A 26,229-nucleotide genomic window follows, 5' to 3' on the forward strand; every position below is an offset into this window, starting at 1 on the left:
ACTGACTGCAGGCATCCTGTCTTCAGTGGGTCACAAGTCTGAAGAACTTTCAGTTGTGCTGGAGTTTTCTGAGACAGTCAGGTCTAGAACTGATACACTCATTTTTTCTTTGTTTTCTTTTTCTTTACAGCCACCCCCACTGCATGTGAAGTTCCTGGGCCAGGGCTCAGGTCTGAGCCACAGTTGCAACCTAAGCTGCAGCTGCAGCAACGCCAGATCCTTAACCCACTGTGCTGGGCAAGGGGTCAGGCCTGCGTCCCAGGGCTCCCAAGCCGCCGCTGATCCTGTTGCACCACAGTGGGAACTCCACAGCCACTATTTCTCTTTTTTATTTAAAAAAATCTTTTTGCATATTTCTTTCTTTTTTTAATGATTTTTATTTTTTCCATTATATTTGGTTGACAGTGTTCTGTCAATTTTCTACTGTACAGCAAAATGACCCAGTCTCTCTCTGTCTCTCTCTGTCTCTGTCTCTCTCTCTCTCTCTCTCTCTCACACACACACACACACACACATATACATATTTTTCCCACATTATCCTCCATCATTCTCCATCACAAGTGACTAGATATCATTCCCAGTGTTATACATCATTATTTCTTGAAGCCACTTGCTGTTTGTTTGTTTGTTTGTTTGTTTTAAGCACTGGTTTTTATTGTGGCACCAATTCGTGGAGAGGACTTTTCTGGTGAGTACGAGTACGAGTGATTTTTCCTGACGTCTATTTTGCGAACTCCCTCTCAACCCTGACCTTCCGTAGAGTAGCAGGCCTCCCTGATCCTTGATCTTTTATCCTCTCAGGTTTTCCAGATCCACCAGCTCTTTCTGAAGAGCTCCTCTTTGATTTATTTCTGCCTGCGTTAAGTGATTACTTAGCTGTTTATGTCACCCAGACGCATGCTGGCCCCTGTCACCAGGACTGTGGTGTGGTTCTCCCCTTCCATGTAAATTTCCAGAAGGTGGAGTGTTTCTTCCATTTGCAAGACCAAGCAGCAGATCTGTTAGAGACACGGTTTTAGGAGGAGTCGTTTCCGTACTGGGTTGAGGCCAGAGAGGTTGATGGGTGGGATGAGCTGCTGAAAGCCACAGGGCGGGGTCCTCGTTGTGTGGGAAACCGGGGGGTGGCAAGGATCCCCCTGCTTCCACTTGTGCTAAACAGCTATCGACACAGACTTGGGAATTCCTGTGGAAAAGAAAGCAAACGCACCTAGACTGTCATTTTTAAGGAGCTCTCAGGCAGGCGCTGATGTTTGCGGTTGAAGATGGGACTTGGTACCTGCCTGTGTGTTTGCACATGTGAGCTGCCGCCTCCTCTCTGTCTACTGGATGGACTCCTGGATCAACCAGCACGGCTCACACATCTCCCCCTTAGCACGAGGCCTTCCGCAACCTGCCCCAGTGGGGCCTCCTCCCTGGTTCTTAGCACACGCTCCTGTTTCATGTCTTCTTGCCACTTTCACTGTCAGACCTTCTCACTGATGGGTTTCTGTACTGTCTCCCTTCCTGTGAAAGCAGGGATCTCGCCCGACAGGGTCACTGCTGCAGCCCAGTGCCAGGAAGCGGTGTGGAATCTCACGTGTGTTGAGTCATAGTTGGGTATGAGCGGACATGGTTTGTGTAGGAGCCTGCAGAAGACAGGCGAGCTGGAGCCGAGAGGGAGGGTGAAATGGCATGGCCGGAGATGGGAGAGATGGGGGGGTCAGATCATGTGGGTGACCATGAGGGGTTTGGAGTCACTTGAGGACCCTATGTTCATTAGGTTGTTTCCTCTCGAGAGGTTTACGCATACCCAGGTTGGTCTGCTAAAGTCACTTCTTGATGGCATTTCTCCTGGGGCTTGTGTGCCGCTGTGGCCTTGAGTGTGTCTTTACCTGCCCTTCATTCTCTTCCTACCTGCTGTGGCAGCCACGAGGCATCCTTCACCCACCTTTGCCCCTGCAGAGCAAGGTGACAAGAGCTAAGGTGTCAGGCTTTGATGGCTACACAATTGGAAGCATTCCAGAAGCACATTATCAAACACCTTGACTTCCCCATTGAAAAGTATCAGGGTTGAGCTTTGCAAATGATACCTTCCAAGAGCCTGAAGGACGGGGGTCAGGGCCCAGATCTCTGCTTCACTCTTTGAATCATTCATGTCTGTGTTTCCAGACACTACCGGCTATTTTCTGACTAATGATATGTTGGTTTTCGCACATCGGAGCTGCAATTCCTGTTTGTCGACACCGCAGTTTGTTTGATAATTTGCTCCCGAAGTAGTAGAATTCAGTGAGTCTCCAGTTTTGTGCTTCCTCGGGAGGAGGACAAGTCAGGTTTTGCCTGGCATGCGTTGAAGTAAGAACGCGACTGGCATGATTCCCTGATGAATCTATTTTTGTGGTTACGGCTCTCAACAACAGAAGGGTGTCTTCACTCTTATTCGAGCATGCGCCATTGTATATATATAAACACAATTATTTGCTATGTATAGATGAATAAGATGAGCTGCTGTTGACTTATTTAGGCTTAAGCTTACATTGAAATTTTAGACACTTGGTGTTGAAGTTCTATTCTCATAACCATGGAAGCCATTTCAAACTCTCCATGCACTCTTTGAGTATAATTTAATTACAGCCTCTCTTCTTGATAAATGACCATGTGAAAAAGAAAGAGACTTTAGGAGACAACAGTTTAGATGCAGCAAGGAGCTAGGAGATGTTGGCACAGAACTTCATGAGCAGGGAGACGTCCGAAGGTGTACTCACGCAGACTTTTTTCCAATTTTTATGGGTTGTGAAACACTTGTGGTTTTTTTTTTTTTTAAGAGAAATTCTATTCCTTAGTAGCATCAGACATGTGAACATATATATAATGTTGGTGTCCTCCTCGCATAGCTCTTCACGGGTGTCTGGGATCTGGGATTTCGTCTTTCTTGGTTAGTATTAACTGCCCCCCTGAACGTTTCCAAGGGGTGTCAGCTCTTGCTTATGAAGAGCGATGAACTTGAAATAGCTTTTTGCTGTATGAATTTCCTATTCACATGTGATTCAGACGTTCCTTGACAGCACATGTAGGTTTATAAATTCCAGTCATTTTGGTACACCGGCCCTTGAAATAAAGCCAGCTCTTTCAGCATAAGCCTTTCAGTCTGTTGCAGACTCATGCCGAAGAGCGCAATTTTTTATCGGCTGTCTTTTTGAGGTGATGCCTTTTTGGCATCTTTCAAAAATAGGCCAGTCAGATGGGTTGTTCCCTGGTTTAAAAAATCTTCATGAAAGGAGAACAATTAGCCAGGGTGTCTGCGTGGGTCTGTGTTTGCATGTATGCATCTCTCTCTCTCTCAATCTGCCAGTTTCTCTCTCTACCGGTTACCTTTCTCATAATCCTGTCAGTGGATTTGGAATCTTGATTCTGCTTCCAGAGAGGATTACGGTCATTTCACTGAAGCAGCAAGGAGGCTCACATTTCATGGAAAGCGAGGAGCCCTGACTGCTTGTCTCAGCGTCTCTATTAGAGGAGCTGAGCGAGGCAGTAAAGGGCCCGCCCTTTAACCTTGGGCGTAGCTCCTTTTGTCCCTGACCTTTCCTCTGTCACACAGGTTTAGTAGTAAGGATTTGCTACTTGAATTAATGAGAGGTTGTTAAGATGGGCAGCGCTTCATGATGTGTTTGAGATCAGTGCTGTCTATAGGTGACCGCTCCCTAAGTCCAGGTACCACTCACCTGGAGACTGGTGCTTCGGGCCTGCAGTTCATTGGCTAGACATTGTGTTCCTTCACCCTCCTCCCAGAGAAGTGGGGGAAAGGCTTAGCACAGCGGCTCGGGGGAGCATGTGGCAGAACCTCAGAGACTGGCCCCCGTAACACAGACATTGGTGCCAAGGCACAGCACCTCGCACATTTCGGTTACGCGAATAAGTGTGAAGGGTGCTGGGTTCCGATCATCACTTGTCCTGAATTCTCGCGCTGGGTTTGATGCTAGTTGGTGAGGTTCTATCTCTTGTGCCCCTGGCATTGGGCCATTTAAGTCTTAGTCATTGAGACCTTTCTGAGGCTACAGAGAGGCATAACTAATACGATGGCATCCCTCTGATTAGAAGTTTCTCCTGGCTTTTCATCCCACTGAGCGGAGAGGGAAGCTCTTGCTGCAGCCTGCGAAGTCCTACTGGATTCCCCGGGCTGTTACCCGACTTCTCCTGAGAGCTTCCCCTTCACTCGCTCTTGACAGGTGTGCTGGCTTTCGCTGGGGTTGCCTCCTCGGTGACACCTTCCCTCAGCACCATGCCTAAAACTGCCAGCTGTCCCCCAGTGCTCCCCTCCCACCATAGATTTTATTTGCTTATTGTCCGTCCAACCCCAAAAGAATGTAAGCTTTTAAAGCAGGGAATGGGGGGGGGGGGCGCTGTCTGTCTTATTCACAGATGTAAGCCCAGCACGTAAAACCAATCCCTGGCACATAATGGGCTCTGGGAGATATTTGCTAATTGAGAAATAGATGACGAACTGTTGGCCTCTGTGCTGAGTCGTCTTTGCACCTCCTTTCTTGGGTAGACAGTCCAAAGTCCCCTTCTCCAGGGCCTGCCTTTTAGGAAAGTGCTCCCCTCTAGATGACAGGCTGAGCCATTGAAGGAAGTGACACCAGCAGCAGCAGCAGATGCATTTGCAGTGCATGGTGACATCAGATTGGTGCATACAAGGGCAACTCTTCAGCCTCCTCTGTGCTCCAGTGTCTCACTCTACCTTGGAGAACATGAGCCTCAAAATAAATCAGTCAGTGAGGATACACGTGAAAGGACTTTAAAAAGACTGTAAAATGCTTCGAGCATGATAATTACACTGGACTGTAGAATGGACTCTTACACAGTTTGAAATAGTTAAGTAATTTTCCAGGAAGCCGGCTTCCCCGGGCCAGCTTCTCTGCAGGTCCCTCTGTATGTGAGCAGCGTGCTTCCCCGTCTGGGCCTGTGGACAGGGTCCAAGAATACAGCTACAGTCCAGAGTCTGAACCAGCCAGGATCGGAGCCGGGAAAAAGCTCGTCCATGAACCCCTAGGTGGAAGGGCTGTGCCTTCCACGTACACAAAACTATTCAAATACCAAGTCGCTGAGGCCGCGTAGGGCAAATAGAATTCAAGTTGGCCTTCTGTGCGTCTCTAAATGACTGTGACTAATTTAGGAAAACGAGGCGGCTTAGCAGCAAAAGTATAATTCTTGTTGTTAATGAAACCTGGCCTGTCCCGGAGAGGGCCAGTAAGTCCCATGGCCCAGATTAGTTTTCTCCCCGTAGAAAAGCTTTGGGATTTTATACTGTTGGTGAGCAGAGGTGAACCTAGTATCCTTGTTTGCTTTCCAAACATCCTTTTAAAAATAATCTGGTTCTCCTTTTATCCATGTTCTCTTTAAGGCTAGGCTACATAGAAAAGGAAAGAGGCAAGAGAGATACAATGGCAGGTTATATACTGTATGTTTCTCACACGTGTTTATGTGTACTTGCACGCACACATGCATACGCGCACACACACACGCGTGAGCACGCGCGCACACACACTGCATGGCACCAGAGCACTTAGGAGCAGTAGCTCTGGAATCAGAATGCAGACTGCCTGGCATCAGATTCCAGCCCTGTCACTTACACAGCATGGGACTCTGGACAAATTTCTGGGTTTTCTGAGCCTTCGCGTCTTCTCGGAGGACAGTGATGGAACTTACCTCACACGGTTCCTGGAAAGGTCAAATGAGGCCGTCAGCTCACAGTAAGCGCTCAGTCAGTGTCCGTTGCTGCTACTGTCGGTGCCGATCTTAATAATCCAAGGCAGGAAGAAAATAAAGGGATTTCAGGAAGGAAAGGTGCGAGGCGGGAGGCACTACTCTCGCGGGTTTAAGTGCTTTGGAAAAAGGCTGGTATGATACCATGCGTGGATGCTGTATTTTGCATTGCAGATTAGATCACTCAGTGTAAGAAGGATGAGTAGAGCCCAAGTGTATTTCCTGGCCTTCATACCTTCCACGTTGGCATGCGGCCAAGGAGAGCCACCTGGTTTGTTACGTGCCGTCGGTGTCGGGGTGAGGCTCCTCCTCCGACTGTTGTCCCCCACCAGTAGATGACAGGAAAGTTGAAACCGGGCATTTGGTGCCCCTGAGCCTCGATAACCTTAGAGGAAGGTGGCTTCCCGAAGCTTGCACGTGGTTCTCCCCCCACCCCATCACCTGATAAGGGCACACACTGCTGGGCCCTGGGGATGAGGGAGTGAGGAAAGCTAATGCCACCCCAGTTTTCCTGGAGCTTCTAGTGAGTGGAAGAGACACATAGTGACACCTCTGTGGTTAATGACTTAATTCACTAAGTGTCGGAAGGAGGATTGAGGAGTTGTAAGGAGGTGCCCGATGTGGTTTGGGGTGTCCAGAAAGACCTCTTTGGGAAGTGAGTGGTACTTAACCAGGGAGGTAGATCAAGAGGGGCTGCAGCGCTCCCCTGGGGGGAAAGGGGGCAGGATTCAGCATTAGGAAGGAAGGCCCCCAGGCCTAAGAGAGTTTTAGCCCAGAGATCCATGGACCAAGGGGGGCACAGTGGAGAAGGATCCAAGAGATCAGTGGATCCTGTGGGATCTTATAGTCCAAGACTTTTCAACTTGGAATTAAAAAAACAGGAGTCTTGGGTGGGTTTAAACAGGTAGTGGCCTTGGATTGGAGGAGAGCCGAGTGGAAATCGAGCTGGGTGCATGCTCAGATTTGGGAACAATCTCCACTTTAGACTACAAGCCATAGGCAAAGAGGTACCCTGACTTTGCTGCATTCACCCAAATCCTTTTTCCTTTGCTCTGAAGAATTGTCAGCACCCAGTAGGTGTTCAAACTGATGTATGTGATATTTAACATCTTAGCCATGTGAAATACAGTTTGTACATTTCCCCGGAAGTGGAGGAGACATGGATTTACAGGGCTTTGAGTCACTTGATGAAAGCAGAGCAGCCTGCAGGGCGCATGGGCAGCTGTGATTGTCTTTCGGGGGCTCGGGAAACCATTTGTTGGGCCCTTCCTCCTCTTTTCCCTTTCAATTCCTTCTTCTCTCCCGAGCTTGGAGTGTTCACTCTTTCAGGAGGAGAAAGCATCTCTCTGACTCTGCCAGCCAGCTACAAATGGAGTGAGTATTTGAGGGGTATTTCTGCATTTTCACGTTTTTGTGAAGCACGAAGCCGTGTTCGCTGCAGACAGGGAGGAGCAATGGCGTTTGGTCAGGTATTCCTCTCACAGGCATACGGGCTTTTTCGCCCCCTTCTTCCAGTTGAGTCGTTTAGGTGGTGAGGGAGGGAGCACCTTTTTCTGCCACATGCTCAAGCATGTAACTGCTCTCTCTATTCACTTTTGGCTGGATTTTCTGGGGGAAAAGAATGCCTCTTTGAGCCCAGCTGAACTGATCCTGAGTGGTGGGGGAGCCGCAGGGTGCTGAGGTGAAGGTTGTGGGCGCTGCAGCTGCACTGAATCCCTTTCCTGACTCTGCCCCTCATTAGCTGTGTGACCTCAGGCAGATGACTTAACTTCTCTGTGCTTCCGCTTCCTCATCTGTAAGACGACAGTGAGAGTCTTACCTTCTTGTCTCAAGACAGTCTCTTGAAGATGACACTACGTAAAAGTGCCCATCAGATGCCCTCACGCAGTGATTCAAAGCTTCAAATCTGGCTCTAACTGGAAAGCCCGCCCCAGAGAGATATTGAGTATGGTTGGTGAGCATGACCCTAGTCGGTACACAGAAACATTGGTTTTAAACTCTCATTCTGGTGCCAGCCATTGGACAGCCCAGCAAAGCTGTATTTATGGTCCTGATGGGTGTCTGTGGCAGAGGCCCCTCCACGGGTCCTGTCTCATTAAGTTCAGGTGGTGTCCAGGCAACGCACATACACAGTTTGATTTAGTAGAAAACTCCCAGTCAGTGGTATTAAGGATCCCCCGCCCTGTTCCCTCCTATATGCTAAAGATGAATTTGAAACTTGTGGAAGGAGCCACATTGACAGCCCTGGAAACCCAGCTTGCCTTGGGACGCCACAAAAAAAGGAGCGTCTTGGCACAGAGCGTGGAGCTTCTTGGGTAGGACGAGTGCTGTTCTCTGCAGCTCGAGTGCCCACCCATTCAACCACTTTCAGAACTGGTAGCCCTGGGCCTGCCCAGTACCTGCCTGGGTGCTGCAGAAAACACCCCCCGCCCGGGGTTCCTGATCCGGCCCCGCCCTGAGCCACTCCTGAGCAGGGGTGCAGTCGCTGTCAAAGGGGCCCGTGGAGTTGACCGCGCACATCTTCACTCAGAGGAGAGAGCTCTGTGTGGCTTCTTGTCAGAGGAGTGTTGAGAGCCGGGCTCTGGATGGTGAGGGCAGGGCTTGCTGGGCAGGCCAGGGGCACGTTGGTGCCTGGGAAGGCAACGTTTGTGTGGTGTCCTTGCAGTAGCGTCTTGTGAGGCTCTCAGCCTGTCCTGCCAGAGATGCTTATAGGGAAGGGATGGGAAAAAGGAATCGTTTTGAATTTTTCTATAGACTTTCATTATAAAATTTATAGAAAATAGAGATTTTCTATATTTATAGATTTCTAGAAAATATAGATTTTATAGAAAATATGGATTTTCGATCCTTAGAGATTTCTAGAAAATATAGATTTTTTTAGAAAATACAGATTTTTGATCCTTAGAGATTTCTGGAAAATAGAGATTTTCGAAAAGCATTTCATAATTTTTAAAAAGGAAGAAACTAAAGCAAAGAATAACCAGAGGAAGAATACAGATAGCTAGGGCAGGGTAACAGAAGCCTTCAAATACAGGTGGTTAGGCTTCTTGTCCCAGGCAGAAGCAGGCCCCTTAGCAGGATCCCTGGTAACACCACCAACTCACAGGGCGACTTGAAATGGGCACTTGTTGCTACTTCCACCGCTGTCATCCCCACATCTTGACCGCCACCGTGGACAATACCGGCTGTCATTTATTAAGGCATTGTTTCAGGCCAGGAGATGTACTCACCTGATCCTGCTTCATCCGCCTTCACCTTTATGCGGTGGATATGATGGCTCCTGTGTTACAGGTGTAAAAAGGGGTTTAGCGAAGCCAGGTGACCTGCCTCCTGTCATCAAGCTGGGAGTCTCTGTCTGTCTGACTCCACCCACATGCTGTACTGTGGTCCTTGGCCTTTCCCCCCCCATGTTTGTAAGTTGGAGATGACACTTGGACTTCTCATAGCCCTAGCATGGCACTTCTAAGTCAGGATACAAGAGTGGCTTGCGACATTGATTTAGGAAGCCAATAAATGGAGAGACTAGAATCAAAAATAACAGAACCTACCACACTTACTGTTTCTGAAACTTGTGTTTCGGATAGGCATGTGTGTATGTGTGTGCCTCTCTCTCTGCATGTATGTATGTACTACCAAGATGCTATGCGGGGAAATGGATTTCCATCCATGAGTCATTGTCAGAACATTTGAGAACTGCTATCCTAGACCTGTTAGATGCGGTTCAAACAAACATAAAAAACTGTCTAAAACACCTGGCAAGTCTAGTTGTCTTCCTGGGCATCGGGAGCTGAAGCGGGCAAATGAGAGGTACAGGTTGCTGTGCTGTTGCTGTGCTGTGACTCCACCCAGCCAGCCCATCTCAGATCGTGCTCATCGGTCACCACTGCTGTGTCCAGTGGAGCCAGGACTCAGCTTGGACGTTCCTTGAAGCAGCACTGCAGACCTCAAGGGGCAACCTGTCTGCAAACCTAGCAAGAGGCCTAGGTATCGTTGAAGTCCAGTCGGTGGTGGTTCATTTATTTATGTATTTATTTTGTCTTTTTAGGGCGCACCCGCAGCATATGGAGGTTCCCAGGCTAGGGGTCGAATTGGAGCTGTTGCCACCGGCCTACGCCACTGCCACAGCAATGCCAGATCCGAGCCACGTCTGCAACCTACACCACAGCTCACAGCAACGCTGGATCCTTAACCCACTGAGCGAGGCCAGGGATCGAACCTGTGTCCTCATGGTTCCTAGTCGAATTCTTTTCCGCTGTGCCACGATGGGAACTCCTTTTTTTTTTTTTTGTCCAGGACCCGCCCTTGATCTCAAGTACTGCCCAGTCCTCCTAGAGCTCTGACTCTCATTTAAACGCTAGGAAAACAGATGTGATCCTAGGACAGCCTGGGCGGCTCTGCATTACAGGCCCCAAAAGAGTTGGCTCTGTCCCCTCCCCTCATGGTACTGCCCCCGCCCCCCCGCACCCTCTTCATCTGGAAGCTGTTGACCTCCGTCTGCCTCTCAGAAGGCGTCAGACCACTCCAGAGGCCCCATCCATCTTCCTTTGAAACAAAGGTGGCACGAGGGCCCTTTGCCATGGTCATTTGCCATGGAACCCGCACTTTCCGCATTGCCTGTAATTCATGAGGGAGGCGCAGGAACGTGGGGTGCAGATCCCCCGCCAGCTGCCCTGATGGCGTGCCCCTTGGGAGGTGCCCTGCGCTCAGCCGGCAGACTCTTAGAGGTCATGGAAGGAACCAGGCCTTCCCCAGGCTGAAATCGCACGGGGAACTGTTTCCCCGCAACGTGCAAAGGAGGCCTGCGGCACGGGCAGCTGCCTGAGGAGGCGTCACGGAAGAGTCCACGTGGACCTAGAAAAGGCACGTCCAGGACTCCCACCCTGCTGCACGGGGGCCTCGTGTGTGTAGATGCTAAGTCAAGACTCAACACGGCATTCTGGGCTGTGTCGGGAAGAGCCCGAGCTGCTCCATTACCAACGGAGAAAGCAGGCTCTCTGTACTTGATAGACCTCACTAATGAATGAGTCCCGTGGCCTTGGCCGGACCAGGCTTCCCAGCGCGGTGCCAGCCTGCCTCCCACACACGGGTAAATTCATCAAGCCATAATGGATGGCTGGTGCCAGCAGAGGCTGAGGTGTGCGCCTTTCTCTCTGGGCTGCATAACGACCTCAAGCCATTCATTATTCATTCCAGAGTAATGAACATAGCCCGACCAAGTTGTGAGCAGTAATAATCGAGTGATAGATCAATTTGTTACTTGAGTGTGCCAAAAGGTACTGGGAGGTAGTCATGAAAGGTGCAGCTTTTTTCTCCCAACGTTTCACAAGACTTAGATCGATGTGGGTTTTTTTTTTTTTTTTTTTTTTTTTAGGTTCTAAGACAAAATGGATCAAAGGAAATGAATTGTGTTGGTTAGCCTCAAGCTTATTTGTGTTCAGAGATGCTTATCCACAATTACCTTACCTTTTTTCCAAATGCCTTTGGTCGTTGGGGCCTGCACATCAGAGTAATTATGACTCACTCATTAAATCTAAGCATTGGAACCTAGCTCCAGACTTTGGAGAAGGAGGGTGAGATAGTTAAGATCCATTCCCCAAAAATCATCAAGAATAACTTGAGGTGTTACCTGAAAGTCGCTGGGTTGAGAGTAACTGTCGTGCGTGTCTACGGCAATTGCCATCGTCTTTGCACACTCACTCCACACTTGTGTTTCACCTGAGCCAGGCCCAGCTCTCAGCGCAGGTGCTACCAAGGAAAATAAGTGCTGTCTCTATCCTAAGGCAGCAGCCGAGATGTTAATAACATGTAATAAATCCAGGCGCCCACCCTCCTGCCTTCCTTGAGGGCTGGGGGGTTGGGGGAGACGAGGCAGAGACTTCAGAAAGGGAGACTTCAGAAGGGAAGAGTGCCCTTCGAGCTGCGCCGTGCAGATCCACAGTTTGCCAAGCGAAGAAAGAGAGTCAGCGAGTATTCTAGGGCGAGGAATGACTCAGGAAGAAGAAAGAGGATGGATGGCGGGGTATTGTAACAGCCATCACTACACGACATCACCCTTGATCTGCACAACCATCTCTGGGTTGATGTATTTATTCACCCCCACCCCCTTTAAAAAGAAAAAAAGAAGATGAGGAGCCCAAAGCTTAAACATGGTGTTCCTTGCCCAGGGAGGGCTTAGAGATGCGTTAGAAAAAGGTCTGTTATTTCACAGGAGTTTGGACTTGGTATTAAAAAGTACGGCGCCTACCGCTGGTTGATGGTCCCCACTAGGGGAACAGTCAGCCGTGGAAGCGTTGCTGACCCCCGCACATGCACTGTGTCCCTCTCTCCCCTCCTAGCAACTCAGGGACGTGTGCGGCTGTCGTCGTTTTCAGCAGAGAACAGTCTTGCGCGGAGCTGCGTCGGAGGCAGCAGCTGGTGGTGACAGGCAGGATGCAGCTGAACCCAGAGAGTCCAGCCAGGGAGCCTCCTGAAGAGGCTGTTCTTTCAGTCAGATGAGGGTTGAGAAGCGTGATGCTGTAAAGTGATCATCATCCAAACTCTCTATTTTTGTATCGGGCTCCAATTAAAAGTGCTTTCATACCTAAAGAGCTTGTTGGTTCATTGACACAAGGGGCTTCTGTGATGGGAGGGCAACGTCGACTGACTTGGCTCCTTCGGGAGGGAAGGGGAAGGGCATGGCATTCACTTCCTGCACAAAGAAGCCCATGTTGAGAGTCCCAGGCTTCCAAGCAGCTTGTAAATACACAGACTTGCTGATGGACGGAGCCCCAGGACCCAAGTCCTTCCCCCGGCCAGGTAAGACCTTGACCGGCTGGCTTAATGCATTCCAACTGGCAACCGGACGCAGTTCTGGGCTGAATCTGTACATAGCATCAGGAGAGTCAGCTAGAATTCAGAGAGTGTTTGTAAACCCTTCTTACATGGACCAGAAACAGGCTAAGGCATCTGTGGCAGCATCTCCTTTGACAGGTGTCACCCAGCAGTCAGAAAGCAGAGTCCCTTCCTGACGGGGCTGTCCCACAGTTAAAGTGTCATAGACCCAGCCACCCCTTTCAGAGGAGGGGTTTTTAAGAAATGAGACCTTTAGCCCTGGAAAATTCAAGAAAAAAAACCCATCTGCTAATAAAACCGGTTAATGTAGTCTTCAGCAAAGGCTCAGGTTCAAACCCAGCACTTAAAGCAATAGAACCTCTTTTCTTCCTACAAAATGCAAATATCCAAGAGAAACAGTGCAGACATTTATAGAATTGTGTGAACAAAATAGGCGGTATAAATAGCACTAAATGCTAGGGAGGAACGTTTGTGCAAACGGCCATCTCTGCCCAGTTTCTCTCTAGCTTCTAGTAATGAATAGTTTCCTTCTTCTAACAGGTGATTTAGGAAAGCCCCTAATATTTTTCTAACAATCCTGAATGGTCGTAAATTTTCACATATTTGTTGTCAAGAGATAATTTGTATGTTTTTATGCACAGGGCAAGCAAATGGACACTGACGTTTTATGACTGTGTTGGGGTGACCTGGGTGTGGAGTTCAGATATAGGTTTGGGGCAGTTGCTTTGTCTAAAAATACGCATATGTGTTAGGAGCTTGCTTGGACCCAACTGCTACTGACCCTGTGTGTCCTTTAGACCTGGAGTGCACGTGAGAACGTAAACACAGCCATGCCCATGTATATACAGTAGTGCATTTTAATTTGTGTTTATGCCATACGTTTTACTTAACAGAAGCCACGTGTCTCATGTGATGGGGCTCGAATGCTTTGAGCCGAAAGTGCTCAAATTCCTGACTGACTACCCATTTCAAAACATGTGGTCTCTTTTGGGCCTGGGTTTGCCAATGCATTCAAGCCGTCCAGTGTTTTTATATTTGCACTAGAAAAAATGCTCATGATCCCAGCGGTTTAAGCAACAGCCAAGTATAAATGTTGTAACTAAGAGGGCTTAGCAGTTACCTGGATTTGCAGAGCTGGGATTCAAATGTGCAAAGGTTCACATTTTGGAAGACAGCTGCTTTGGTTGGTTGCTTGTTTCGGGAAAAATGGAAATTGTACGGGGTGGCATATCCCGAAAGAGCAACATAGCCTGAACCCTAGAGATTTCTGAACCTTGGGGAGGCAAAACCATGAACAGAAGAGCCTCCCTTTGGACTCCAAGGACATCTGAACGTGTCCCCACGTTTGGCTCCTCCCAGATGCGGAGCCTGAAGAGAGGAAGGGTACAGGCAGCCAGGTGTCTGTTTGCACACTATTGCTCTCACCCGGGCCGTTTCGTTTCCTCCCCCGCAGTGTCGCTAACAACCACAAGCAGAATTTGATGACCGTGGCCAACCTTGGCGTGGTGTTCGGACCCACGCTGCTGCGTCCTCAGGAAGAAACAGTGGCAGCCATCATGGACATCAAGTTTCAGAACATTGTCGTTGAGATCCTCATTGAAAATCACGAAAAGGTAATCAGTCAGATACCACCCTTGCCCCCTGTGCCCGCAGAACCGACGTCGGGGAAGCTGACTTGGAACTGGCTTGCAGGGTCGACTCAGGGTCGCCCCGCTGGTGGCTCTTACACTGGCGATGGTGACGCAGCTGCTGATGGTGGCAGCGATAGCCATCTTGGGATGGCACAAGTGGCAGCAGTGGTGGTTGTGGTGGCGGTGGCGGTGGGCAGCCCCTGGAGCGTTTCTTTGGTGGCAGCACCTGTGCTCAGCACTTTGTATATGTTGTCCTTGTAACCACATGACAGTCCCGTGAAGGAGGTGCCCCTAAGAGCCCCATTTTGAAAATACCCTTGACCCTTTTTTTTTTTTTTTTTCACTTGGTTGTCTTCTTCTTAGGAAAATTTTTGAGCCTTTTAGTATTCGGAATAGTAAATGGTTTTCATTTGTGTCGCAAATATTCTTCCTAATCTGTAGTTTCCTTCCAGTTTCGTAAGTGGTGTATTGTTTCATACTGTGTGTGTGTGTGTGTGTGTGTGGTCTGTCTTTTCCTTTAGGGCACTGGAGTTTCTGGTCTATCTTTAGAAGCTCTCCCTCACCCCACATAATGTGCTATGTCAACACAGCTGCCCTTAAAGCCTGGGAGAGGGGTCATGAAGCTCCACCCATCTGTCCCATCTCACTTCCTGGTAGCAAATCCCTATGAAGCTTCTCAGAACCTACAGAGTCCCCCAGGGCACCGTTTGACAGCCAAGGTGCTAAGATATAAAACTTCCTCCGAAGTGAAACCTTTTGCCCAGAATGCCGCATGAATTGAGCTAGATCGCCTGCCAAGTCAGTGTAACTCTGACCATTGGCCACCCGCGCCGATGGCACACCACCGCCACCATCCGCCCTCGTCATCTCTCGTCTGTATTTTTATGAGAGCCTCCTAATTTGTTTCCCCGCTCCCACCCTTGAACTGTCTACTCTCCTGGCAGCCACCAGATTTGTTTTCTTTTTAATGTGAGGTCAAATCACATCAGTTGTCTGCTCGGAACTGCCCAGGGGCCTCCCGTTTCACTGAGCTCTCACGGGAACCCAGAGTGTCCCGCACGGTCCCCTCCCCTTGGCGACGCCTTCCCTGGCCCCGTGGCACTCAGCACTTTCTAGCACACCATGTGATTTACTTACTGATTACCGTTGTTGTCTTTCTGACCTCTTCTAGAACGTTTGGTTCGTGAAAGCAGGGACTTTTTTATGTTTTGTCCTATATTGAGGGCACACAGCTCCTGGGTGTGCACGCAGTACGTATGTGTTGGATGGATGAATGGGCATGGTAGCCCCCAGAGTGCCCCTTGTCTGCTGGCATTCACTGTCTTGTGTAGTCCCTTCCGGCGGTGAATGAGGGATCCCAGTGCCATCAGTGGGGACTGATCAGTGAGAACTGCAGAAGCAATGGACGGGGACTTTGAAACCAGGCCCAGGACCTTGCAGCATTTGCCTTGGTTTCTGGGGCAAGTGAGCCATCCGGTAGGGAAGGCCGTCACACAGGCCACGGGGGAGGAAGAGAGGCTTCTGCCAACGACCGGTCACCCTGCCAGTCGTGTGAGTCGGTCAGTCTGGAAGGGGGTCCTCCAGCCCTGGCTGTGCCTTCAGAGCATGAAGCCACAGCTGGCACCTCAAGTCCAGACTCACAAGAGACAGCCGAGCCAAGCCTCTCCTCAATTCCCCCGACCCACAGAAAGTGGGCGAGATATTCAGTGTTTTATGCAGGAAGTTTGGGGGGTAATTTGAGCACTGATAACTACTAAAGACCCTCTGAATCTCAACTTGCGCAAAGTAACGGAGGTGTCCTCCCAAACTGCGTAAACAGCATGGCCTCTTTCTCACGTGGGTAACGAAGACGTGGGACATCAGACGACATGTCTGAAGACATTCTCCTCCATCCCAAACTTTGGACTTTGTCCCGCCCCTTCCCTCACATGGAGTAAGACAGGCGGAGGAGAAGAGGATGTCATACGTGATAAACATGGACTTGTGGAAAGGGAGTGGACTCAGAGCAGCTCGTAACATCGCTTCTCAAAGCAATCCACCTGGAGTTAAACCTTTTCCCTGCGGGACCCTGAGCGGATGACCTCGCCTGTCCATGTTCTTAAAAGTACTTGCAATACAGTGTAACCTCTGTAACAAATAACCCCACAATATCGGGGACTCTGTGCGGCAGACCTCTGTCTTGTGCTGACCCTCCAGCTTCGTGGGCTGTTCCGAGGGTGGGCTCCTGCCCCGTGACTCAGCAACCCAAGTGCTTTCCATCTGGTGGCTCTGCCTTCTGGTCTGCAGATCCCCGCAGTCAGCCAGTGGGTGAGGAATGGGAGCGCGTGGAAGACGGGGCAGGAGTGCCTGGGCCACGCCTAGAGGATGCGGTCCTCCTTTTCTTCCACCTGCCATTGGCCAGAACCCAGTCATGTGACCACAGCTCACGGCACTGGAGGCCGGGAAAGCAACCCAGCTGGGCAGAGCAGAGGGAAGCAAGTTCGAGGACCAGCTCGCCAGGGGGCCACATTCCTTCTGCTGATGTGTCCTGAGGACAGATAAGGCGATTTATCTACCTAAGGACTCAACCGAGATTCCGGCATGGAGGAAGCAATAAGGGTAAACCGTTGTTTCTAGCCATCTCAGCAGAATTCTCTGAAAATAGAACCAAGTCCACCTGAGTGTCACATGTGCCCCTTCCTCAAAATGATCCTTTGAAAACTTCAGCTTTCCTTAGACAAAATAATATTCAATGTTGAGATAGATCTCTCAGGAGCAAGCCGCACATCTTTCACGTCCCTAAGGGGCATATCTGAGCTTACAGCAGGCAGCATCTGATGGTTTTTGGCCTGTAACTGTTTGGTGCCCTTGAGTCTTCCAAGCCAGAACCCATTCGAAAGTAGCTTGATAGAAAAAAGACCAGATACCGCTAATCACCATATTGAAACTTGTGTAAACAAGCAGCCCTCCCGACTTGAGCACAAAATATAGAAATAGAAATGAAATAGGAAATGCATGGCCAGGTCTGCACGTCTCTGGGCAGGAACCGGTGACAGCACTCATCTGGTTTGGTGGATTACGAATTGTGTTCCTCTCGTGTGCATGTGCCGAGGTACATACACATCAGAAGAGCATGACAGGGCTTCATTCTGGGTTCTTTTTCGTGAGTGTTCGCCAGAGATGGGATGGATGCCTGTGAGAGTGACGTCCCCGTGTAGCCAGTGCAAGCGTGTGTGAGTTTCACCATGATTTGCTGGGGTAAGGGCTGCAGCGGAGTCTCTGTCTCCCGTCCCGAGGGAGCTCGGGATCCGCAATAGGCCAACGTAACATGCAAGAGCCGTGCCTGCTGCTGATTCTGGGAAGGCGGTCTTAATAGTCATCATGCTTGCCTTTCTGGTAAACAGCTTAGAATAAGGTAGCTTGGCTTCTCTTCACATGGAGCTTCAGGCCTGGTCCAGCAGATGCTGCCTAAGCTTCCTTTGGAAGCCTGCGATGTCCACCTCAACAGCATCCGTGACGGTGCCCCGAGAGCCCCTGGCTTTCTGGAGCCAATGCTTTGGGCGAATTTGCTGCCAAGAGAATGTACCTTCAGCTGCCAGCAGAGCAGGCGGATGTCCTCAGATGCCTACTGTCACCCCCTTTAAATTCTCAATACGCGGGGCTTAGTTAACAGTATTTAACGAGCACTCCCTTGGGCGCGGCTGTAATTTTCTAGCAGCATAAACTCACACACAAATGTCACGAGCGACAGCTTTTCTGACTTCAGTGGCGGATGTTAGATGAAATTCAGAGAGCTCACTTGAAGAAATGTTTTCCACCTGTCATTTCATCCTGTCCGCAGCAAGCATTGGGCAGCATGCGCCCTCTTGCGTGCCTTAGATATTCGTCCTGCACAGTTACCAGCGTAGGATTCTCTTGGGCTGTTAAGAACACTTCATCTAAGAAGTGTACTTGGTGCCTTGGACTAAAAGTGGGAGGGACCCAGGAATAAGGAGACAGCGCCAAAGGTGGATAAGGAGACGCGGGCGTGTGGCCCTTGGAGCCACTCGGAGAGAGGCAGAGGGAGAGAGCGCGCCCACCGGAAGATGTCTTTCAATTCAGAACAAATCATCTCCAAAACAGCAGTGACTTTCTTGTTCACCATCCCGTGGACCAGAAATCTGGGGCAGGTGCAGGTGTGTGTTCCGTGTGATTCCTGCTGTGGTGGGTGGGTTTACTGCACCTGGCAGATCCAAGGCAGCCTGACTCCACCTGTCTAGGACCTCGGGGTTAGCTGCTGGCAGGGACGCTCTGCTCCTCCTCCAGGCACCCTCTCTCTGTCCACATGCTCTCTCCTCAGGTAGCCATCGAGGGCAGACTCTCAGCAGGGCACAGCCAAAAGCTGCAAGGCCTCTTAAGGCCCAGACCTAGAATAGACTGTGTCACTTCCCCTGTACATTCCTATTGGTCCAAGCTGGTCCCAAGTCCGGCCAGGTGGAAGGGGCGGGAGGTAGAGCCCACCTCTGGGAGAGAGAACAGTGTCCTTCCGTTGGGGCCTGCGAGGGCCTGTGTGCGTCCACCTCCGCAGACCGCCTCCCGGAAGGCCTCCCGCTCCATCACTGGCACGTTTGCACAGAGCTCTTGTGAGGGAAGCCTCCCCTTTCTGATTAGTCACGGCAGCGCCTCAGCAGTCCTTCTGGAAAATGCTCTCCTGTGTCTCCTCAGCTTTGCCATTTGTGTGCAGCCAGGGAGCAGCCAACGGGCTGCCCCTGTGGGAGCCTCCATCTGGAGAGCGAAGCCATCGGGGGTGAAAACTGGAGACACGTCATCGTCTTTCAAGTGGACACGTCAAAGAGAGAGAGTGTGGTCTGCTGTCTAGAAAATGCACTTTCTTTTTGCGTATGGAACATCTTTTTTGCAGGAGAAGGAGAAGGGCTTCCATGGTTTCACTGGCTAATGTGGGTGGGCTCTTCCTCTCCTCCCACCACCCCGCAGCTTCCTCCTCCTTCCCCGCCTCCCTGCCCTCCTGTCTACCGAGGATTAACACGAGACCTGCAAACAAGGGGTTACCGATGAAAACCGACTCCTCTCTGTGGTCCCTGGCGCATTTGCACACCCTCAGGACAGCACCTGTTGGTCTAGAAACACCTGCTGAGCACGTCTTGTCACAGAGAGTCCACCTGTTGCTATTATTTGTCACGGATGCTCAGTTTGGCCAGAGGTCGTCTCTAACCACGTGCTTATTGCCCGGCTGCAGAGCTCCGGAGACTTGCTCCTTCTCCTCCTGCACAGCCCTGGGGAGAAGAGCAGTGTGTGAACAACCAGTACAAAATAGGTACCCCAAAGTGAAGGAAGAGAGGAAAACACCAGAAGATGGGGATTCTGCGTGGGGCCCGTGGTCATTAATGTTTCTCCTTCTGTGTTGGTAATACATACTGGTTTATCTACTCACTTGGTGGTCACGGCTCTTTAATGTAACTAATCTAGCAGTAAGAATAATAATAGCCATAGCTAACCTCTTGGTTTGTTTTTTGGTTTTGTTTTTTTAGGGTCGCTCTCACGGCACATGGAGGTTCCCAGGCTAGGAGCGGAATAGGAGCTACAGCTGCCACAGCAACGCTGAATCTCAGCCACGTCTGTGACCTACACCACAGCTCAGGGCAACTTAACCCACTCAGTGAGGCCAGGGATCAAACCCTCAACCTCATGGTTCCTAGTCGGATGCGTTTCTGCTGTGCTGCGACAGGAACTCCAGTAATAGCTAACCTTTTCTTATCGCTTATTGTCCCCAAGTTATTGTGCTGAAGCAACTTGATATTCGTCATGTTTCTTAATTTTTGCAGCACTACTATAAGGTCGGCATTTTTAGCTCTATTTTACATGTTTAAATTTCAAAGTCCAAAGAGTTTAAGAAACAGCTTGTGAGAAGAGGAACCAGGGTTGGACGTAGGACTGCTTTCCCAGCGCAGGCTGTCAACATTCTTGTTCATCTCTGACATTTGTTGAGCATCTACTGTTGACCTAAGATAAATAAGACAGGACCTTTCAGTCCCAGGCCCTCCCGTTTTCTCAGGATACAACTAACCATAATACAGGGTGCTGAGTGACCTCCTGTAAGACGAATACCCTGAGGAGAAATCATTTAATTCAGCTTGCGTTGGGCTGTGACGGGTCAGTAGAGGCTCTCTAGGCAGAGCGCGAGTAGAGGAACGTTCATCAGTTGGTCGGCATCACTCACCTCGTGTGTGTTGAAGTGACGTGGTTGAGAAAGAACGTGGGGTTTGATGTCAGCACGTGGTTGGCGGTGATGCCAGACGCATGGATTTTGCCCCCTTGGCAAGGGTCCTGAAAGCTGTGGGCAAGGTCGGCCTTTACTCCTGAAAACTGGGAGCTCTGGGGGTTCCGTATAGGAGGGGTGATGTTGTCATATCAGCGTTTGAGAAAGACACCCCTGGAAGCCACACCAGATTGTACTCTGGTTGCTGATATCAAAAATCACTCATGACGTAAGTAACACAACCAGAGGATTGACCCTGCTGTCGTGAACGTGTGGCTCTGGGTTTGGAAGGTCTCACTCAGAGACCATAACCTTGGTTCGGAAGCCTTTCCTTATTATGGGGTCGAGTGAGGTCCTAAGGCTTTTATGTGGTCCTTCTTGCTGGACTTCCTGAAGGGGGAATACTTGCTCCTGGCATCATTTCCCATCAGCAGCTCCATACCGTGGACTCCACTTGGATTATAAGAGAGCTAAAGAACAGACCTAAGAGTCTGGCTCTTTTTTAATCTGTTGTCACATCAGAGTTGAAAGTTCAGCGGCCGAAGATGTTGGCTCTTTCCGCGCTTGTTTCAAGGGGATAATTATTTTCAGTTGCCGCTTCTGTGGTCACAAAACCTTTCCTCAGCTCACAACTTGTCATCCCGAGGCCCAAAACATCAAGCAGGCCAATACTGCTCGGTTCTAGTGTGTAACCTTCCATGGGTTATAGTGGAAGTTATTAATATTTGTATGCTTCTAGTGAAGATTTCAAAATATTGAATGCTGTCATGGTCCAAGATACTCCAAAGCCTAGAAATTCTGCCTTTCTTTCATTTCTTTTTATTTAAAGGTTAATTTGCCAATGACTTTGAAAAATACAGATGTCTAGAAAGAACAACCCTGTCAAGAAACAAACTGTCAGAGTTTCATTGTGGCTCAGCAGTAATGAACCCAACTAGTATCCATGAGGATGTGGGATTGATCCCTGGCCTCGCTAGTGCGTTAAGGATCCGGCATTGCTTTGAGCTGTGGTGTAGGCAGACATGGCTCAGATCCCACATTGCTGTGACTATGGCGTAGACCGGCAGCTACAGCTTTGATTCGACCCCTAGCCTGGAAACTTCTGTCTGTTGCATATGTGGCCCTAAAAAAAAAAAAAAAAAGAAGAAAAGAAAAGAAACTGCCACCTTTTCATACTTTGGGTTACACATGAAATCCCAGGATATTTGTATGTCTTACATCTTCCAGTTAAGTTCCAGCATATAACCATAGGATTGGACCGCCTTGTTCTGGCAGAGTCCGCCGTGTTTCTCTGGGCTGCGGTGTTCCCAGGCTTCTGCACACGAAGCAGGACATGGATGTGCGCACGTGTGCCCTATGCCACTCGCACCCCCTGCTTTTATCAGTATTGTCCCTTTAATGCCTGTGGATGTTTCCCAAAATACGTTGTCCTGGTTCTTGTCGCAGTCCCTCAGTTTACTTTGGAAGAGATAGGAGTGTGGCTCTTCTAGTAGTTAATTCTTACAAATGCCCAAAGGTCAGTGCCCCTTTTATGTTAACTTCTTCAAAAGTTTATTTCCTGAAGTATAGTAGATTTACAGTGTTGTCAGTCTCTGCTGTGCAGTGAAGTGATTCGGTTACCCACCTGTATAGACATTCTTTTTCGTATTCTTTTCCACTATGGTTTATCACAGGATATTGAGTATCAGTCCCTCTGCTCTTCAGTAGGACCTGGTTGTTCATCCATCCTGTCTATAGTAGTTGGCATCTACTGATCCCACACTCCCACTCCATCCCTCCCCCACTCTTCGTCCCCCTTGCCAATCACACGTCTCTTCTCTATGTCGGTGAGTCTATTTCTATTTTAGCTAAGTTCATTTGTATCATATTTTAGACTCCACATGTACATGAAATCAGATGGCATTTGCCTTTCTCTTCCTCCGTTACTTCACGTAGTAAAAGAATCTCTAGGTCCGTCCATGTTGCTGCAGATGGAATTTTTTCATTCTTTTTTATGGCTGAGTAGTATTCCACTGTAGGTGTGTACCACGTCATCTTCATTCATTTATCTGTCAGTGGACATTTAGGTTGCTTCCATGTCTTGGCTATTGTAACTAGTGCTGCAGTGAACATGGAGGTGACTATATCTTTTCAAATTAGAGTTTTCTCTGGGTATATGCCGAGACGTGGGATTGCAAGATCATAACACCTGTTAACTTTTAACCTTACATGTCAAGGTGAGGAGTATGTCACCATGGATGTCCTTGCTTAACACCTAGGGTAAGCAGCAAGTCCTAAGCAACCTTGCATTCCCTTTAAAATGGTAGTGTCTCTCAAGATGATCCAATTTGAGCTGATGTGGGCCCACCACACTGCCTTGATCTGCTTTTACCAAAATGTTGGTGGCTTTGAAATCCACTGCATCCGTGTTGGGACCTGTACACACACACAGAATACATCAGTTAGTAGAATGCAATTGATTGGACAGCTTCTGATAACTGACAGGTGTCGGGCAGTTGTGTGTCACTGCCTTGGTTTTTCAAGCGGCTGTTGCCGTGCGTGATGGATGGTGGTGACGATGACGATGACGCCTGGGCCCCTTGACTCCCCGAGGTTTTCACTTTTGTTAACCTTTCCGTGCATTGGTCCATGAATATACTCTTTTTGGTCCTGTCTATGTTAGGTTTAGAAATAAACTGGACTGACTTCTGTGCTCAGCTGGACTCCTTCTGTCAGAGGCCTCTTTTCTTTTTTAGGGTCAAGTGCAGTGCAAACTCTTCTTCATTAGGGTGATAAGGCTGTGAATCCAAACACGTATGTTCTCCCTCAGTAAAGCATCAGATAAACCAATCATTGTTTGAGCTGTGAAGCTCCTTTAATGGTTCTCAAATAAGGGTGGAGTTGTGTTATGTTTGAATCTGTTCCTCTCGCCAGCAAAGATAACAGGAAATAGAATCTTTCTGGAGATAAGGAAAATCACAGCATCCCATGGATTTCCCAGGCCAGCTATATATTCTGCCAGTTTCTAAATGGAACTGGTTCCTTTTGAAGGACTTTTAATAAAACTTTGCAAACCACTTTCCAAATGGTTCTTCTCTGGGCCAAAATGCTGATATCAACAGGACATCAGACATCCAACTGTCCTTAAAAAACCTCCCTGTGGCTGCAGCCTCTGAATTTGGCTTCTTAACTGTTCAATTACATGAGGCCTGCTAAGATTTGCCTGGCTTTCCAGCAGAAAGGCGCTGGGTTTATGGCTTCTCGGGCTCTGAAAAGGCTGTGTGTGTAGCCTGCTGCTAGAAGGAGTGGGCAGTGTGTGAGCCATGCTCCGTAGGCCTCGTCCTCCATCTGCAAAGCAGACACTGCTCAGATGAAACAAGTCCGTATGTGTGATTATCCTTGATAGCTTGAGACCCTGGTGCACTTGTGTCTCTAGAAAATGCTTCCCCGCTTCTGGTATAGAAGCCTCTCTCTTTTGCCTTGTGATTCCAGGCCTCTGCCGTTGATTTATTGTCGCAGAGCTACTTTGCAGTTCAAGACCAGGAACTCTTCATCATGACCTAATTTTCCTCCTATAAAAATCACAGCACATAATAAAGAGTCCACCACACACATTGTGGGGAGGCTCTGGGTTCTTGTAAATGGCAGGAGCATGTTACAGATGGGATTTGGGGAAGGTTCACAGACGCGTATGTGACATGGCTAAGAAGTCCACAAGCGTCAGTGGTCCCCGGGGTCAAGATGGACCGGAGGGAAGCTGGTGAAATGCGAATTTTGTAGATGATGCAAGGAGAAGAGAACAGCAAATTCTAGCCCTGCTGTAAGCCGTTGAGATCAATGTTTTGCACAGAGCCGTAATTAAATTTGCACTTAGAAAATTAAATCCTCATGTCCTGACTGCAAATAATTCATTGTTGAGTCTCCCGTTGTTTCCCTTCGTATACTTTTTTTATTGAGCGCTGTCATGTCTTTTGAAGACTGAGTGTCAGACAGCATTCGGCCTCGCCTCAGTCCTGGAAGTTTTTGCAGATGCTGCAGCGAAAGGTTAGAGGGGGTGTGTAACTTGCTCAAAGTCCCAGAGCCAGCGAGGGACTAAAATCAGATCCACCAGACTCCAGAACTTAGGATCTTTGCATTTTACGCTCTGTCTCTCAAAGGAATAGTCGGTGTAAAGGGCACACGTGGTTAAGACCTTGATAGTCCAGCCGAGCTGTCCTGGGACTGGGCCTCTCTCTGTGACCTTGAACAAGCCAGTTACTCTCCATGAGTCTCAGTGTCCTCACCTCCAGGATGACAAGGACAATAGTCGAGTAAAATCCTGAGATGATCCATGTAAATAACAGCATGATAAGCACTCAAAAGTTTTTGGTCATTTGTATCGTCCTTTATACCACCCCTCCCTCCTGCCTGCTCTCTGCAGGCTCCGTGCTCAGCAGTTAACATGCATTATTAGCTTTTCAGGATCCCTGCAAGACCAGATGCCGTTTACACAAAGGGAACTGGCTCAGAGGAGTTAATAAGCCTCTTGGCCTGCATTGAACCCAAGTGTGTGTAGCTCCAAAGCCTATTTGCTTTCGACCCATAAAATGCCTGTAAATGTCTTTCCTCTGTTTTTTACAGTGATGTGGCAGTGATGCCAGCACGTGTGGTGGTGAGGTCCGTGGAGCTATAGGTGCTGCCCACTGATTAAGCAGCTGGACCAGGACTCGGCCCGGCTCTGTGTGACTGCAGAGGCCAAGCCACCCCCCGCCCCTGACCCCTTTGCCACATGGCTTAAGGAGAAGCAGTAGCTGGGTATTTATAGGTCTGCTAATTCCACTTATAGGAAGCTTGAATTTGGGGAAACTGGGGGAGAGTTATCCAGAATTATATTTTTATTTCACAATCTTATTCCCAGGTAGCTTCGAGAAGGTTTACAGCCTTCCTAATAACTTTTATGTCTAAAGCATTCCTAAGTCAGAATTCATTTGTAGGTTTGAACAGAATTAACGGGGCACTTGGGGCACAGAGTAAATCCCCACCCCACCCCACCCCCCGCCTTTGTGTCAATTTGGAAGGTCTCTGTGAAATGAGTAGATTGTTCCAGCCACATGGTCGAGCCTCATAAATCCACTGCTCGTAGGTTATGTGAGCTCATGCGTCCATCATTCAGCAGAGTGTTTGTACAATGATTGTTCTCAACCGAATGAAGGAAACGTCATGGGATTCTCTGGAAGTCTTCCCTCCAAACAAAATAGAATTGGAATAACCAATAAAACTCTCTGATTCTCGTGAGAATTCCAACTCCCGCTTTGAGCACTCACTCTTGGCCTGGCTCAGAAGGTGGCCGGACGGTAAACAGACTTTCCACCACTTACATGTATTCAAGCTTCAGAGTTAAAGGAGCACAAGGAATTGGGAAGTGGTTCCCCAGACTCCTTAACGGAGGTTTGTATCTTCTCTCCGACTTGATCTGATTTGCAGAGATGCACCTGTGCCTGGGAAAAACGTGTTATCTTAGTGGTGATAGGCTCATGTCTGGCACACCACATTATGCAGTGGGCTAACTTGCACATTAGTGCATTTCATCCTGTGCTAATTCTTTAAAAAAAAACCTGGACCTGGCTCACACTGAGACCTAGAGAGCTGGCCTTCAGGGCCATAGCTCTGGCCTATGGCAAAAATCTCCATCTCCTAGAACTGACTCTTGTATGAGCCGATAGCTTGCCTTTTAGAGAAAACAGCCAATGAGCAGAATGCAGTTCTCATGTGTTCCTGTGTCTCCTCTTGTTCTCCTGTGTATAAACTGTATAAACATTATTTTGGAAGCAACTT

The 26,229-nt window shown here is 49.0% G+C and overlaps 1 protein-coding gene across 22 annotated transcripts in view; it reads left to right on the forward strand.

Moving 5' to 3' along the window:
- ARHGAP26 (Rho GTPase activating protein 26) overlaps positions 1 to 26,229 on the forward strand; it is a 457,576-nt gene that overhangs the window by 335,303 nt on the left and 96,044 nt on the right. For 21 of the 22 annotated variants that reach the window (XM_021085446.2, XM_085014882.1, XM_021085449.2 and 18 more), the window contains one exon: positions 14,024 to 14,183. In XM_021085446.2, coding sequence (XP_020941105.2) covers positions 14,024 to 14,183 — 160 coding nt within the window. Of the gene's footprint in view, positions 1 to 12,074; positions 12,280 to 14,023; positions 14,184 to 26,229 lie in introns of those variants that run through there. The other variant, XM_085014899.1, reaches the window with a different exon arrangement.

This window comes from Sus scrofa, chromosome 2 (assembly GCF_054392235.1).
Source record: "Sus scrofa isolate SSC_HxYL_T2T_F1_AM1 chromosome 2, Sscrofa_HxYL_maternal_Yorkshire_Landrace_v2.0, whole genome shotgun sequence".
NCBI lineage: Eukaryota > Metazoa > Chordata > Mammalia > Artiodactyla > Suidae > Sus > Sus scrofa.